This window comes from Bos javanicus, chromosome 14 (assembly GCF_032452875.1).
Source record: "Bos javanicus breed banteng chromosome 14, ARS-OSU_banteng_1.0, whole genome shotgun sequence".
Lineage (NCBI taxonomy): Eukaryota > Metazoa > Chordata > Mammalia > Artiodactyla > Bovidae > Bos > Bos javanicus.
In genome coordinates, this window is record NC_083881.1 from 1,019,164 (window position 1) to 1,032,830 (window position 13,667).

General features: G+C 64.2%; 1 protein-coding gene and 1 long non-coding RNA gene across 3 annotated transcripts; one reads left to right on the top strand and one right to left on the bottom strand.

The window, feature by feature from the left end:
• The first annotated feature begins 85 nt into the window (after positions 1 to 85).
• EEF1D (eukaryotic translation elongation factor 1 delta) lies at positions 86 to 12,927 on the top strand. Of its 2 annotated transcripts, none has more exons than XM_061438132.1 (8): positions 86 to 395; positions 8,588 to 8,708; positions 8,814 to 8,885; positions 11,764 to 11,863; positions 11,940 to 12,040; positions 12,195 to 12,413; positions 12,529 to 12,723; positions 12,838 to 12,927. In XM_061438132.1, exons 2-8 carry the CDS (start codon positions 8,592 to 8,594, stop codon positions 12,874 to 12,876), a joined length of 843 nt encoding a protein of 280 aa, XP_061294116.1. In that variant the 5' UTR covers positions 86 to 395; positions 8,588 to 8,591; the 3' UTR covers positions 12,877 to 12,927. The 2 variants fall into 2 exon arrangements, with proteins under 2 accessions (XP_061294116.1, XP_061294115.1); XM_061438131.1 differs by lacking the exon at positions 86 to 395 and adding an exon at positions 5,717 to 6,841.
• On the bottom strand, positions 3,488 to 4,110 carry LOC133260145 (uncharacterized). Its single transcript, XR_009740666.1, has 2 exons — positions 3,847 to 4,110; positions 3,488 to 3,657 (listed from the first exon to the last, which is right to left on the bottom strand). It is a non-coding gene; the product is annotated as an uncharacterized LOC133260145 (long non-coding RNA).
• Positions 12,928 to 13,667: the final 740 nt, after the last annotated feature.

Sequence of the window (13,667 nt, forward strand, 5' to 3'; positions counted from 1 at the left end):
GCGGGGCGCGCGCAAGCGCGCTGGGCCCCCGTCCCCGCCCCGCGCCGCGCGTCACTGGCCCCCGCCCGCCTAGTCCACCCGAGCTGCGGCGGAGGGGGGCGGGGGGAGGGGGCCGGGGCCAGCGCCGTGCCCAGTGGTTTGCTCCAGCTCCTCCCGGAAAGGGAGAGCTCCGCGGGGATCTCCCACTCGCTTCTGCCCTCGCTCCCACGGGGAGCGTCGCGCGATGGGCCTGGGCCGCGCGGCAGGGTGTGCGCGCGGGCTGTGTCCCCTGCGCCCTGGCGCGTGGTAGAGCCCGCCGCTTCACTTCCCGTGCGCGGACCGCGTGGCCCTCCCTTTCCTCTGCCGTCGCACGCCGCTGATCCTTCCTCGTTGGTCGCCGCGTCCTTGGCTGGCGTGTGAGTACCGCGGCTCGTGCCGCATGGCCCCCGGGCCCAGGGGAGGGGCGGCCCGCGCTGCGCTGGCGGGGACCGGGCCGCAGTGCCGCGGAGTGCGCGGCGCGAGGCCTGCTTCGGGCTGGAGGCCGCGCGGAGGGGCGGGGCGCGCGGGCCACGTGCCCGCCGGACCTCTGCGGCTGCCCGGGCGGGAGGGCGGCGGCGGGGATGCCGGGGCCGCTCTGCCCCCCGCCTCGGTGGGTGACATGGATGTTTGCCCAGCTGTGGCCCAGGCCTGTAGCTTCCCGTTTGTCCGCGTTTGTTGAGCAGCTGACTGATGCACGCTGGCTCTGGGCCTGGGGGCCAGGCGCGGGCCCAAGCTCCGTCAAGCTGTCTCAGAGCCTGGACAGTACACGGACGCGGGGAAGCGTAAGGACGTGATTGCTGGGTGACTGAAACAGCGCGTTCCCTGAGCGTGGTGAAGGGGCTAGGTTTGGATAAGGTGGTCCAGGCAGTGGGCAGTGTCGCTGGAACGAAGAAGGGAGAGGCTTGTACTGGAGCCAAGTAGGATGGGGACCCGTTGGAGGCCTCCTCAGGTTTGCAGAGCAAAGTGCCTCCGAGAGCAAGAAAGCCGTTTGTGTGGGTGGTCCTAGTCCGTCAGGAGAGCAAGTTGACCCTGGAGAGTGAAGGAGTGGGCCGGGCCTGGGGCCCGGGAGGCCCCGGGTCTTGTTTCAGCAGCAGCTCTGACACTCCCAGCTCCTCTGAGAGGCCTCAGCCAGTAAGTGGGCTGAGCTCGCGATGACTGCGTCCTTCCTGAGACCACTCTCCCCAGCTCCAGACGCAGGTGTCTGCTGAGAAGGGGTGACACACAGACTCCAAGGAGCAGGTGCCCTGGGCCAGCGCCTCAGGAAGGTCAGTCCTGGGCCAGCGCCGGGGGTCCCCTCCAGCTCCTCACCTTGGAGCGCGGCCGCTGTGGGCTTCACTGGAGCCTGGGTGGGTTCGTGCTATCCCCTGGCAGAGCCCCTTGCAGGGCTTGACCCTGATCTCTGTCCTAGGGAGCTGGGTGAGGCCGCAGGGCTCAGCACAGCTTATCTCCAGTGTGCCCTGGTGTCAGGTTTCCAGGGGCTGCAGGCAAGAAGTGAGCTCTGGTCCTGTGCCCATGTTTTAAGATGACGTGTGATTTCAAGGTGGACAGCAGTGTGACATTTGTGTGAAGGACTGGTGTCAAAGTGAGACGTGGAGTCCCAGGCCCTCACCCACTAACCTGGGATGTGTCTCCCACCTCCAGCTCCCCAGCTGTGTGAGGGGTCACGGGTGCCTGGTGCATGCTGCTGGAGCCGCCCCGGGGGAGGGGCACAGGACCCGGCGGCCAGGATGGATTGACGGGGCACCAGAGACAGGGCAGAAATAGCACCATGGCTGTGGCATTGCAGTGTAGACAGGGCGCTGGCCAGGGAGGGGTGCCGTGGACAGCCATAGCATGGGGCCTGAGTCTTGGGGTGCAGGCATCCCCCCCTGGACTGTCCAGGAGTCAGGTGGGAAAGCATCTGAGGAGGGACTTGGGGCTGTGGCAGTCACCCCTAGGGAAGGGCAGGGGGCATCATGGCCGTGCAGTTGCCCCGGGGCATAGCTGCCCTCACCCTCCCTCCTGGACCCTGTACACACAGCGTGCTCTGTTCGGCAGCTCTCCGTCAGGCCATACCAGCCAAGGGCCCTGTTTGCACACACCTCACTCCGATTCCCACTTCCTGTGGAAGGTGGGCGGAGCGCTTTGACCCCCAGGTGGATGACCTGGGAGCCCCTCTGTGTGTGGCTGCGATGGGGCCGTGTGAGCCCTGGGTTACCTGGAAACCTCCTTTCATCCAGGGGCTTGTGGGCCCCCCACCGTGGTGTCCTCACCTTCAGGACCCTGCGGCCAGAGTGTTCTGGGCGGGGCCGCTACAGGGTCCCTCTGGCACTGCAGGAACGCCCTCCCGCTGGGCGGAGCCCCAGCCTGGCCCTGCTTTGGAGACGGTCCGCTGGGCAGAGCCGGGGTACTCACTCCCTGGGCCTGGGCTGCGGGGCAGGGGTGAGCTGCTTCACTGCCTTGACCCCGGGGCCTGGCAGCCCTCGCAGCCCCTCTCGTGCAAGAGGTCTCGACCGGCCTCAGTGGCCAGCAGCCTGCCCTTGGCCCTGCAGGCGAGTCAGCAGTCCAACTGTCATGAGATACCCTGGCGCCCCGCCCTCCAGCATCCCTGTCCAGACACCGGCTTGACCAGCTGGCCCGCACCGTGTGGTCGGCCTTGCCGGGGTGGCTGGCCCATGTGGTTCCTCCTCCCAGAGCCTTGTGGCACGCCCCCTGAGGTTCCTGGTGTACCCCATGTGCTGCTGACCTCATGTTGGTGCTCTAGTGCTGGCCACAGCATGGCATGACCTGGGGGGATGGCAGGGGCCTGGGGGCAGGGCTGGCCGGGTCCTTGGCTCCTGGGCTGCCGCCCCTTGCCGGCTCAGGGCCGGGCGCCCCATCCATCCTTTTGTCCCCGAGAAGCCTGCGGGGACAGTGGCACCCTGCCCACCTGGGCTTTTGCCCCTGCCCCAACAGTGGCCCCGAGGGAGAGGCCCTGTCCGGCATGGGCCCTGGGCCTGAGTGCCCATGTAGGGCCCTTCGGTGGGGTCCTTGTCACCTTGCACTTGGTCCAGAGGCCTGGACCCTGTGGAGTGGGGGATCCCCACCCCGCTCCCCATGGACAGTGGGGTACTGGAGGTGCTGGCTCACACCCAGGTGGGCTCAGGGCAGAGCCCAGCTGGGGCCTTGGTGCGGTGGGGGCTCCAGGCCCAGGAACCCCAGGACCAGCCCATTTTGAGTGACGATGGAGCAGCGCTGCCCCCAAGCATGGACTTGGCCGCCCCCTGGGATTTGGGCGGGTTGGAGGCGGGAAGAGAAGGGGACGACAGAGGATGAGATGACTGGATGGCATCACCGACTCAACAGACATGAGTTTGGGTAAACTCCGGGAGTTGGTGATGGACAGGAAGGCCTGGCGCACTGCGGTCCATGAGGTCGCAAAGAGTAGGACACGACTGAGTGACTGAACTGAACACTGCGGTCCATGAGGTCGCAAAGAGTAGGACACGACTGAGTGACTGAACTGAACTGAACAGGGATTTGGGGGTGAGCTCTGGCTGTCTTTCTCCTCCAAACTTGCCTCCACGCCGCCTCACCAAGCAGCTTCAGCAAAGGCCCCCAGCCTGCTCGGGCCACCCTGTCAGACCACCTCTAACCTTGCTGCTTTCTCTTCATGCTGTCCTAGGAGACCAAAGGGAAAGTAAGTACCCTCCTGCCCCAGGCGCCTGGGCACCGCAGCCCAGCCCCCATGCCTGCTGCATCCTGACACCTCCAGGGCCCCTGACCTCATCTGGAGTGGAGGCTGGGCCTGGGGGTAGCCTCTGCTCTGTCCCAGGCCGAGCCAGCCCCAGCCCGAGCAGTAGGGGGTACCCGAGGAGGGATCAGCCTGCGTTCCTCCACCTGTGGGAGGGCAGGGCGCCACCACCAACCTGGCCAGCCTGGCCCTCGGACATGTTCAAAAATGGCTCCCTTGCCCGGAGCAGTGGCTCAGAGGGCTCCAGGTGGAGCCTGGCCTGATGTGAGGAGCTATGTGTCTAGGCTGCTAGGTTCAGGCAGGGCTTCAGCCTGGTGGGCAAGGCTTCTGTGTGAGGGTCTGTAGGGGGGGGCAGACAGGCCCAGCCTGGTAGGCCTGCAGCCCCTGGGGACAGTGGGTGATGTCACAATGCCCCTGCCCCCTGGGCACCCGGCTCTGCCCCCCAGCACTGCCTCTGCCGTCATCCTGGCCTCGGTAAGTGCCGCTGCCGCCCTGGGGGAGGCTCGAGGGGGCAGCCAGGGACCCCTCTAAGCCTGGGGCCCCCACCCCTCAGAGTACAGGGGTCTCCCTGAAGTTCTGGGCAGGTCGGGACTTAGCCTGTGCATTGCAGGGTAATTGGAATCGGGTTTTGGTTGCGGGGGGTGGTGTTAGGAAAGGGCTATAGACGCTGCAGGGAGTGGCAGGGAGGGTGTGCCATCAGGGCGATGTGACAGTCTCCCCCTGGGGCCTCATCCTGGGTGAGGGCTCCACAGACCACACGGTGATGGCAGGGGACATGGGACATTCTGGGGGACAGCTGCCCAGCCCCTGGCCCAGTTGGCCTGGTGCCTCTGCTTCCAGCACAGGGTTCAGAGTAGGATCTGAGGGGCATGGAGACCTTGGCCAGTCCAGCCCCACTCGAGAACTGGCCGGTCTGGTGTGGGCTTGGGGCCCCTGGTGCATCCCAAGAGCAGGCCGGCTTCCTGGGCGGGGCTGCTTCTGGTTGTGGAGGGTGCTTTAGCATTCTGGGCTGCCTGGGCAGGGTCCAGTCTTTGTGGAACCTGATGCCCCAGAGCAGAACAGGGGACCCCACGCCAGCAGCAGGATCGGGCTGCAGCAGCAGCTTGTGCAGAGGCCATGGCGGGAGGTGCGGAGCCCCAAGTCCGCCTCCCAGTGTTCTGGTGACAGAGCCCCTTAACCAAAAGGTGCTGAAGCGCAGGGACAGGACTCAGGTTCCTGGGCGGCCCCTCAAAGTGCACCCATGGTGGGGCTGATTGCCCATTGCTCTGGAGACGGGGTGACCAGGTTCTGCCTGGCCACTGGGTACCTTCCCTTTTAGATAGTGATTCCCTGCTGTGTCCCCAGATTTGGCCTCCACGGGGGTGAGCTCTCACCCTCTGCTCCTGGCTGCCCTTTGTCCCCGATCTTCCAGTTCCCCTTTGGAACACGGCCTGCTCAGGATGGCAGTGTGGCCATGCGGGTGGGGGACTCAGGTCAGGCGGGGTTTCCGTGCGGGGCCAACTTCAGAGACCACCAAGTCATTTCCGTAGAACAGAAGCCCTGGTACCTTAGGGGGTTTGGCCAGGCCTAGTGAAAGCACAGGACGTCCAGTTAAAATTTCAGATGAACAGCAACTCACTTTTCAGTGGGAGTCTCAACAGTTACATGGGACAGACTTATTCTCAAGATTATTTGCTGTCGACGTCAAAGTCAGATTAGCTGAGCGTGTCCTGTGTTTTACCTGGTGGCCATTTTTGGGGTTCACAGGAAAGGTTTCCGTTACCAAAGAGGTTTGGAAAGTGTTCACTGGACCTCTTGGAGACAGCCTGGGTACTTGTTGGATGAGACAAGTTTTGCAGTTAGGACAATACACACGCACACGTGCCCACCCCACCCCACCCCCGGCCATGGCCCTGCACATGCGTGTTGAATGCCTTCCGAGCTCCTTGTGCATGCTGCCCCAGGGCACCCCATTTGGGAGGCCAAGCAGGGAGGGCCGACCGGGAGGGGCCATGTTGCAACTGCCCTCTTGTGCTTGCTTTTTAATGCTGCACGCAAGATGAGGAGCTTGAAGTCCTCCTGCGCCCTGGAGACCGTCTGGGAGGACAAGCAGAAGTATGGGGAAGCCGAGCGGAGGTTCTATGAGCACGAGGCCACGAGAGCCGCCGCCCAGCAGCTCCTGGCCGAGACGCTGGCCGTGAACGGGCCAGGTCAGGAGGACGAGGCAGAGGCAGACAGCGGCGGCGGGAACGAGCCCGGGAACAACCTCGACGGGAAGAAGCCACTGCAGAAAAAGAGGAAGCGCTCCCCAAAGGGCTGGCTCGGCCAGGCGGACCTGGCCCTCGTGGGCCTCTCGGCCGACCATGTCTGGCTGGACAAGCCGCTTTTCGACCAGGCGGAGAACTTGTACCGCCAGAGGCTAGCTGACGCGGCCGCCCAGGCAGCTCAGCATCCTGCCCTGGCACCTGGGGCCCCCTGCACCCACGGGAGCCAGGTGGCCTGCCACCACGTGACCTGGGGCATCTGGGTCAACAAGTCGTCCTTCGACCAGGCTGAGCGGGCATTTGTGGAGTGGTCTCAGGCCCTGCTGCTGGCCACAGAGGGGAGTGGTGCACCGGGGGCTCCTGACACGGGCCAGTGGGCGGCCGCCCTCGATCTGCACCTTGTCCGCCAGCCTGGTCCACCAGCCAATGGCCAGCCGCCACTGGGCAGCCTGCAGGCGCTGGTGCGGGAGGTGTGGCTGGAGAAACCCCGCTACGATGCAGCCGAGAGGGGCTTCTACGAGGCCCTGTTTGATGGCCATCCCCCCGGGAAGGTGCGCCTGCAGGAGCGAGCCAGCCAGGTGGAGGGTGCCCGGCGGGGCCGCAGAGACCGGAGGGGCCGTAACGCTGCGGGAAGCAAGCGGCCCGGGCCGCGGCGGGCCGACGGGGAGGCCCCCTGTGCCCTGCCCTACTGGTACTTCCTACACAAGGATGCCGAGGCCCCCTGGCTCAGCAAGCCCACCTACGACAGCGCGGAGTGCCGCCACCACGCGGCCGAGGCCCTGCGCATGGCCTGGCGTCTCGAAGCTGCGTCCTTGGCTCACCGACCCGGTGCCCGGCTGGGCCCATCCATGTCCAGCCTGAGACCCAAGTAGGAGAAGCGTGCCGGCTGGGCGCCTGGGCTTCCCAGGCCAGCATGCAACCCCTCCCTGCTCCCACCCTGGCAGGGCTCATCCCAAGACTGCCGGCCCGGCCAAGTGGGCTACCCAAGCGGCTGTCCAGGGATAGGGCTCTGCCCTGGGCACTGCCGCCTCTGGGCTCCGCCTGGGGGCCACTACATCCTGGTCACCCCCACGGGGTTGGGGTGGGCCCAAATGTGGCCTGTGCGGTGTTTCCCCTCTGGCCGGGCAGCTTGCAGAGTCCTCCCTGACAGTCACAGGTGGGGGCGGGGGCGTGCAATGGTGGGTCCTCGTCTCTGAGCCCCACTGGGCTCAGCCCCCCACCCCTTCTGCCGTCTCCCCGCCTCCCTCATCTGAAGCCACCTGAGATGAGGTGGGCGTCTCTGGTGCTCCGCCTGAGTCTGAAAGACACCCACTGGACAAGGCCGACTTGCCTCCTGCCTGTGGATCCAGGGGTCTGGCCCCAGAATGATTTTGTGCAGTGCCAGCTGATCTCTGGGGGCCAGGGCCCGGCCGAGGAAGGGGTCTGCTAGCCTGCGGGGCTTAGGCACGTGGGCAGAGACAGGTGGACCCCAGGCAGCCTGGAGGCGCAACAGTAGGGAGAGGGCCTGGGGTGCAGAGGGCCAACGGGTATGTGGAGAGACCTCCTTGGACCCCAGACTCTGGCAGGAGCCCCTCTGCCCCTCAGAGGGCGTGGACATGCTGGTTTGATAGGGTCTTGGTCTTGGTGTGGGGTCTGTTGTGGTCAGATGTTCCCCAGAAGGCTGGAGGCAAGGTGTGGGTCTAAAACAGTCTTCACCGTGCCTCTCGGGGAGGGTTGGGGGGGTCTCAGGGTCCCACCCCTCGCGTCACCGAGGTCTGGTGGTGGCCAGGGATCTGCAGCAAAGAGTGTTGGCAGGATCGGGTCCTGTTCTGTGCACTCGCTGAGGGACGGGCAGCCCTGAGCAGCGGACTTTGCTTATGGAGTCTGGGCCGTGGCCCAGGTCTGGCGGTTCCCCTGCCCTGCCGAGTGGTGGAGAAGCTGCCGGCTGCAGCCTTGAACGCGCTGGATCCGGCTCACAGGCCCACCTGGAGCAGCCGGACTCACACTTACTGGTCTCGGGGTGTTAGAGTTTGTTCTCTCTCTTGGTTGTCCCACTGTAGTAGTTAAATGCGTTACTTACTAGTGGACAGATAAGAATCTCGTTACACATTGCTGACACTCATGTGAGAAACAGTTTTTCTGTAACAAATATTCAGTGAAGTAGGTTGGCCTTATTTTGTATTTTTGCAAATCTTGTGTGTGGCTTAATAGGAGACAGCTGGATTCCTAAACCTGCTGTGCATTCAGTGTGTGGGTGTGTATTGTCTGACCAATCCAGCCTTGAACAGATACATGGTGGGCAAGGGGAGGACCTTGGTGACCCCCAGAGGTCCCTGGCCATGCTTTGAGAGTCGCTGGTCTTAGGGACTGGCCTGGAGACGACTGGCCTTAGCCCTGAAAGGAGTCCATACAGCAGGCTTGGGGTTAGAGGGGTCCCAGGCTCGTTGTGGCCCACACTGAGAACCTCTGGTGTCCTGTTCTGGGACCTGGAGCCCTTGCCACCCAGGACTGGACAGCTTGCCCTGCTCCCTTGGGGTCCAGGCCGTTGGAAGGGCACGCGTGCGGGCAGGTCCTAGGGCCTTGGCACGGGCAGCCTCTCCTCCCGGTGGGTCTTAGTCTCTCTTCTCTTCAACAGAAAAATGGCCACAAACTTCCTCATGCATGAGAAGATCTGGTTTGACAAGTTCAAATACGATGATGCAGAAAGGAAGTTCTATGAGCAGATGAATGGGCCCGTAGCTGGCTCCTCACGCCAGGTAGGGGCTGCTGCACTTGGGCTTTGGGGTAGCTGAGGTTTGCTTATTTGTAGAAAAAATTTTAATTGAAAAACGACAGACAGGTTCTCTCTGCACTGTCTGCAGGAGAATGGAGCCAGTGTGATCCTCCGTGACATCGCGCGAGCCAGAGAAAACATCCAGAAGTCTCTGGCTGGAGTGAGTACTGCCCTCACACCAGGCGGCCTGTCTGGCATTTCCCCCAGCATGGCCTTCAGGGCACCTTGGGGTGAGGCGTGCAGGGCTGCCCACCGCACCGCCCACGGCCTCACGGAGCTGGCGGTCACCCGGCGCTGCCCGCCTTGCGGTGGCTGCTCCTGCCGCCCCAGGCCTGCGGCTGCCTGCGTCCTGACTCCTGCCCTGCTTCCTCCTTCCTGTCAGCTGTGGCTGTCCCCGGAGGGGTGGGTCACGGTGTCGTCATGGTCGTTCAGGCACTCAGTGGTGTCCGGCTCTTTGCGACCCTGTGGACTGCAGCACGCCAGGCCTCCCTGTCCTTCACCATCTCCCGGAGCTTGCTCGAGCTCATGTCCATTGAGTCAGTGATGCCATCCAACCATCTCATCCTCTGTCGTCCCCTTCTCCCGCCTTCAGTCTTTCCCAGCGTGAAGCTTTCACAGGGTGTGAAGCTACCATCTTGATTGGAGGCCCAGAGAGGGGCCTGCAGCCCAGCGTGGCCTCCCGGCCCACCTGAGGTCAAGAGCGGGGCACAGCCCCATCCAGCTCTGTCCCTAGCCTGGCTGGGGCACGGCCCTCGGGGATGGCAATCCTGCTGCTCGCCCGCTCGGGGCCGCAGGGTAGTGTCCGGCCTCCGCCTCACTGTCCACAGAGCTGTGCTGCTCCTGGAGACTCCAGGAGAGAACCCACCTTCCTGCCTTTTCTAGCTTTGAGAAGCTGCCCACATGCCTTGGCCTGTGGTTTCCAGCCAGCGGTGTCGGGACTCTGACACCCGTTTCCATCTCGTTTCTTTCCATCTCTCCTGCCTTTCCCTGATGGGGCCCTTTGTGACGACATCGGGCCAACTGGGAAAATCCAGGGTAGCCTGCCCGTCCAGCTCCTCAGACCCTCTGCCCTGGGGTCACTTTTCACAGGGTCAGGGGACTTCGAGCTGGCTCTGTAATGACAAAGCATCACGCACCAGGTGACCGAAACAACACAAACTTGTTTTGACGACCTGGAGGGTCAGTCGGAGTGGAAGGTGTGGATGGGGTGGGTTCCTTCTGAGGCTCTCAGGAGAGGCCTCAGAGTGTTGGTGGCTGTCTTCTTCTTGTGTCTTTCCATCTTCTTTCTGTGAACAAATCTCTGTTGGCAAGGACACCAGTCACTGGGTTGGGACCCCTCTCATGATCCCGTTGCAACTGATCACCCCTGTGAGGACCCCACTGTTGACAGTGTCCCCCACCCTGAAACCCTGTGGTGGGGCCTCCAGCCGCCCGGAAAGGGTGCCGGCCCAGCACTGGGCTTGGGTTGGAGCAGACAGGCCCAGCACACACCAGGGCTCCAGAGGTTCCTGGGGGCTGCTGGTGCCAGCCAGGCTGCTGGCAGGGACACAGACTTCCAGGTGCAGAATCTCGGGTGGCACTGCCCGCACCCCACCGTCGTGGAATGGCCGCCTCACTGAGCCCATGGCTTCCTCCTCGGTCAGGGTGGGAGGCTAGGCCTGGGGCCTGGAGGCCGTAAGGTGGCCTATTGCTTGGTCTGCGCTGAGCGGTGGTGTCCTTATGGCCCGGAACCCGCACCCTGGGGACCCATCAGTGTTGTCGCCAGGGCTGTGTTGGGAGGTTCTCAGGGCCGGGCGGCAGGCACAGCAGGGCAAAGGTTTGAGGCTGCAGCTGCCTCGAGGCTCCAGGACCTGTGTGATCCGCTTTGTGGGCGCGGATCCTCCAGGAGGGAGGACCTGGCCTGGTCATTGTGGAGCCCTGGAGGGAGGTGGGCTTCCGAGGAGCAAGTAGTTCTGGATCACGTCCCCAAGCCAGGGGGCCTGTGGACCCTCCTCGTGGGAATGGCTGAGCGAGCTGGGATGCGAGCCGGAGGCGGAGATGTGCTGAGGGTGGTCAGCCATGGGGGCCGGGGCAGCCAGCCACTGACTAGAGTAGGAAGGTGGGGGTGGTTGGGGTGGATTCTTGGGCTGACACGAGGGGAGGGGGCGTCCGGGGGCTGGTCGCGGCCCCTTCCCGTCACCAGGCTCCACTGGCCAGCTCTGCTGGTGGTTCTCTGTGTGGTGGGAGTGATGGCCCATGGGACATGGCGTCAACCCAACACTGCCCGCTGGCCCTGGAACAGGGAGCCAGCGTCTGTCAGCCTCTGGGGGTGTGCAGGGCATGGAGGAATCATGTGGCTTCCAAATGGTGCTTGGTGGGCAGGCCCAGTGCCCCAGGTTTCTCGTGACTGGATGCTGGAGGCAGGCAGCAGCCATCTGAAAACGACCAGGCACCTGTCCTGGGAGCCGTTCCATTGGGGTGCAGGGTGCACATGACCGCATGCTGGCTCCTGGTGTTTAGCTCTGGCTTGAGCCAAGGCGCCCTGTGGGTGAGGTCCCTGGGCAGTGCCACCTGGGATAGATGACAGGGGCTCCCCTTCAGGGAGGAGCGCAGCAGGCCGGCAGCTGGGCTGGGTCGCTGTATCACTGGAGCTTTGCAAGGCGGGCAGCCGTGTGGCCTGGGGAGGCAGGGCCGGGCTGCTGCTCCTGCACCGCCTGTTTGTCCTCCCACCCACAGCGGGCCCTCCCCTGCTGTCCCCTGCTCAAGGCTGTGCTACCTGGTTCCCCTGCCCTGGGTCTGGCCGCCCCTGGAGCTGTGAGGCTTTGGCCTCCTCCCTCCACCCCCACAGGCAGCAGCAGCTCTTCGCTGCCTCTGTGTTGGGGCTGCCCGAGCCCCTGGCTTCCTGGGCTGAGTTCCCACTTGGCTGTGGTGCCACCTTGGCCTGGAGCTCGCATGGCTTCCCCCTAGGTTGAGCTCGGGGCTCTGCTTCAGCACAGCTGTGAACGGGAGACCCCAAGGGGCAGGCAAAGCTGTGAGCCCCGCCTCCTTCTGCCTTGCAGAGCTCAGGCCCCGGGGCCTCTAGCGGGCCCAGTGGAGATCACAGTGAGCTGGTCACCCGGATTGCCAGCCTGGAAGTGGAGAACCAGAGCCTGCGAGGGGGTGAGGCCCTGGGCTGATGGGGTGGGGGTCCCTCCCTGGGCCTCACCGTCCAACCAGCATCCCTGTACCCCCACAGTGGTGCAGGATCTGCAGCAGGCTGTCTCCAAGCTGGAGGCACGGCTGAGCGCCCTGGAGAAGAGCTCGCCTGCCCACCGGGCCACCACTCCACAGACCCAGGTGAGGGCCCACCCGCACCAGGGACCCCCGGCCTGGCGCTGAGGAGCAGGGGGGCCCTCTGCAGGCTGGCCCAGGCAGCAGAGTGAGGGGCAGGGGCCTGGGGTCCTGCCTTCGGGGGTCTCAGCCTCCACACACGCTCCCCCCACCACGGCAGCACGTGTCTCCCATGCGCCAAGTGGAGCCATCCAGCAGGAAGGCGGCCACTGCCACGGAGGATGATGAGGATGACGACATTGACCTGTTCGGTAGCGACGAGGAGGAGGACAAGGAGGCTACCCGGCTGCGGGAGGAGAGGCTGCGGCAGTACGCAGAGAAGAAGGCCAAGAAGCCTGCCCTGGTGGCCAAGTCCTCCATCCTCCTGGATGTGAAGCCTGTGAGTGGCTCACATCTGACCTTCCCCTACCCTCCCCATGCCTGGGGCTCTGGAGGGGTCAGCGACGGGCAGGGCAAGTGTAAACTCGGCCTGTGCTCCTTCCCTCTCGCCTCAGTGGGATGACGAGACGGACATGGCCCAACTGGAGGCTTGTGTGCGCTCCGTCCAGCTGGACGGGTTGGTCTGGGGGAGCTCCAAGCTGGTGCCTGTGGGCTACGGCATCCGCAAACTGCAGATCCAGTGTGTGGTGGAGGATGACAAGGTGGGGACAGACCAGCTGGAAGAGGAGATCACCAAGTTCGAGGAGCACGTGAGTGAGGGGGTGCACTCGGGGGTGCAGGGGTGTCCCACGTGAACCCCTGGCCAGGCGTGTGGGACTTTGGGAAACAAGGCCCTGTGTGACCACCAGCCTCCCTCCCTGCAGGTGCAGAGCGTCGACATTGCTGCTTTCAACAAGATCTGAGCCCTGGCCTGAGCCTGTGTGGCCTTGCAGCCAATAAAGACTGAGATTCCAGCTCTCTGGCTCTTGTCTGTCCTGGTCTGGGCCCTGTGGGTGGGTGCATTCAGGGAGCGTGCTGGGCCTGTGTCCCTGGTGTGGCCATGTGGGCCCACCCCTCTACCTGCCCCTCCCATCCCCTTCTCACTTAGCTCTCAGTTGCAAGTGCCATGCCCAGGTCGAGCCCTAACACATGCATTGTCTCCTCCGCTGGGGGGGGATACCTGGTCCCCCATCATCTCCACTCTGCGTCCTCTTTTTGAGTTATCCCCATGGGTATGAAAGTGCCAGCCTGGAACCATCCAGGGAAGAGGTCCCAGTGGCCGTCCTGGCCCTGCTCTTGTGACCTTGTGCTCGTTTCACCTGTGGGAAACCCTGTGCAGTCACCTGTGGGAAACGCTGCGCGCATCTGTCCATGTCTAGGAAGGAGGTGGGGTTTCTTCCCTTAACCCTGTCCCTCTCCCTCCAGCTCTGGAAGGGCATCCACCACACACACACACACACTGGAGAGAGACCTGGGCCCTGACAGGCCCCAGGACACACTCCCCCATGGAGCTGCGCGCCTGGCCCACCCCTGGCCGCCTTACTCTCCGGTCTGGGCAGGATTGTGTCACTAGTGGTTCCTCCCCGGATCCGGTGTGACTGGTGAGGAAGAGTGAGTTGTTGAGGCCTCCAAGGCCCCTTAGGATTCCTGTGGGGCTTAGAATGCAGGACTGGAGAGCCTTCTGTGCCAGCTGGTAGACAAGCAGCCCCTTACT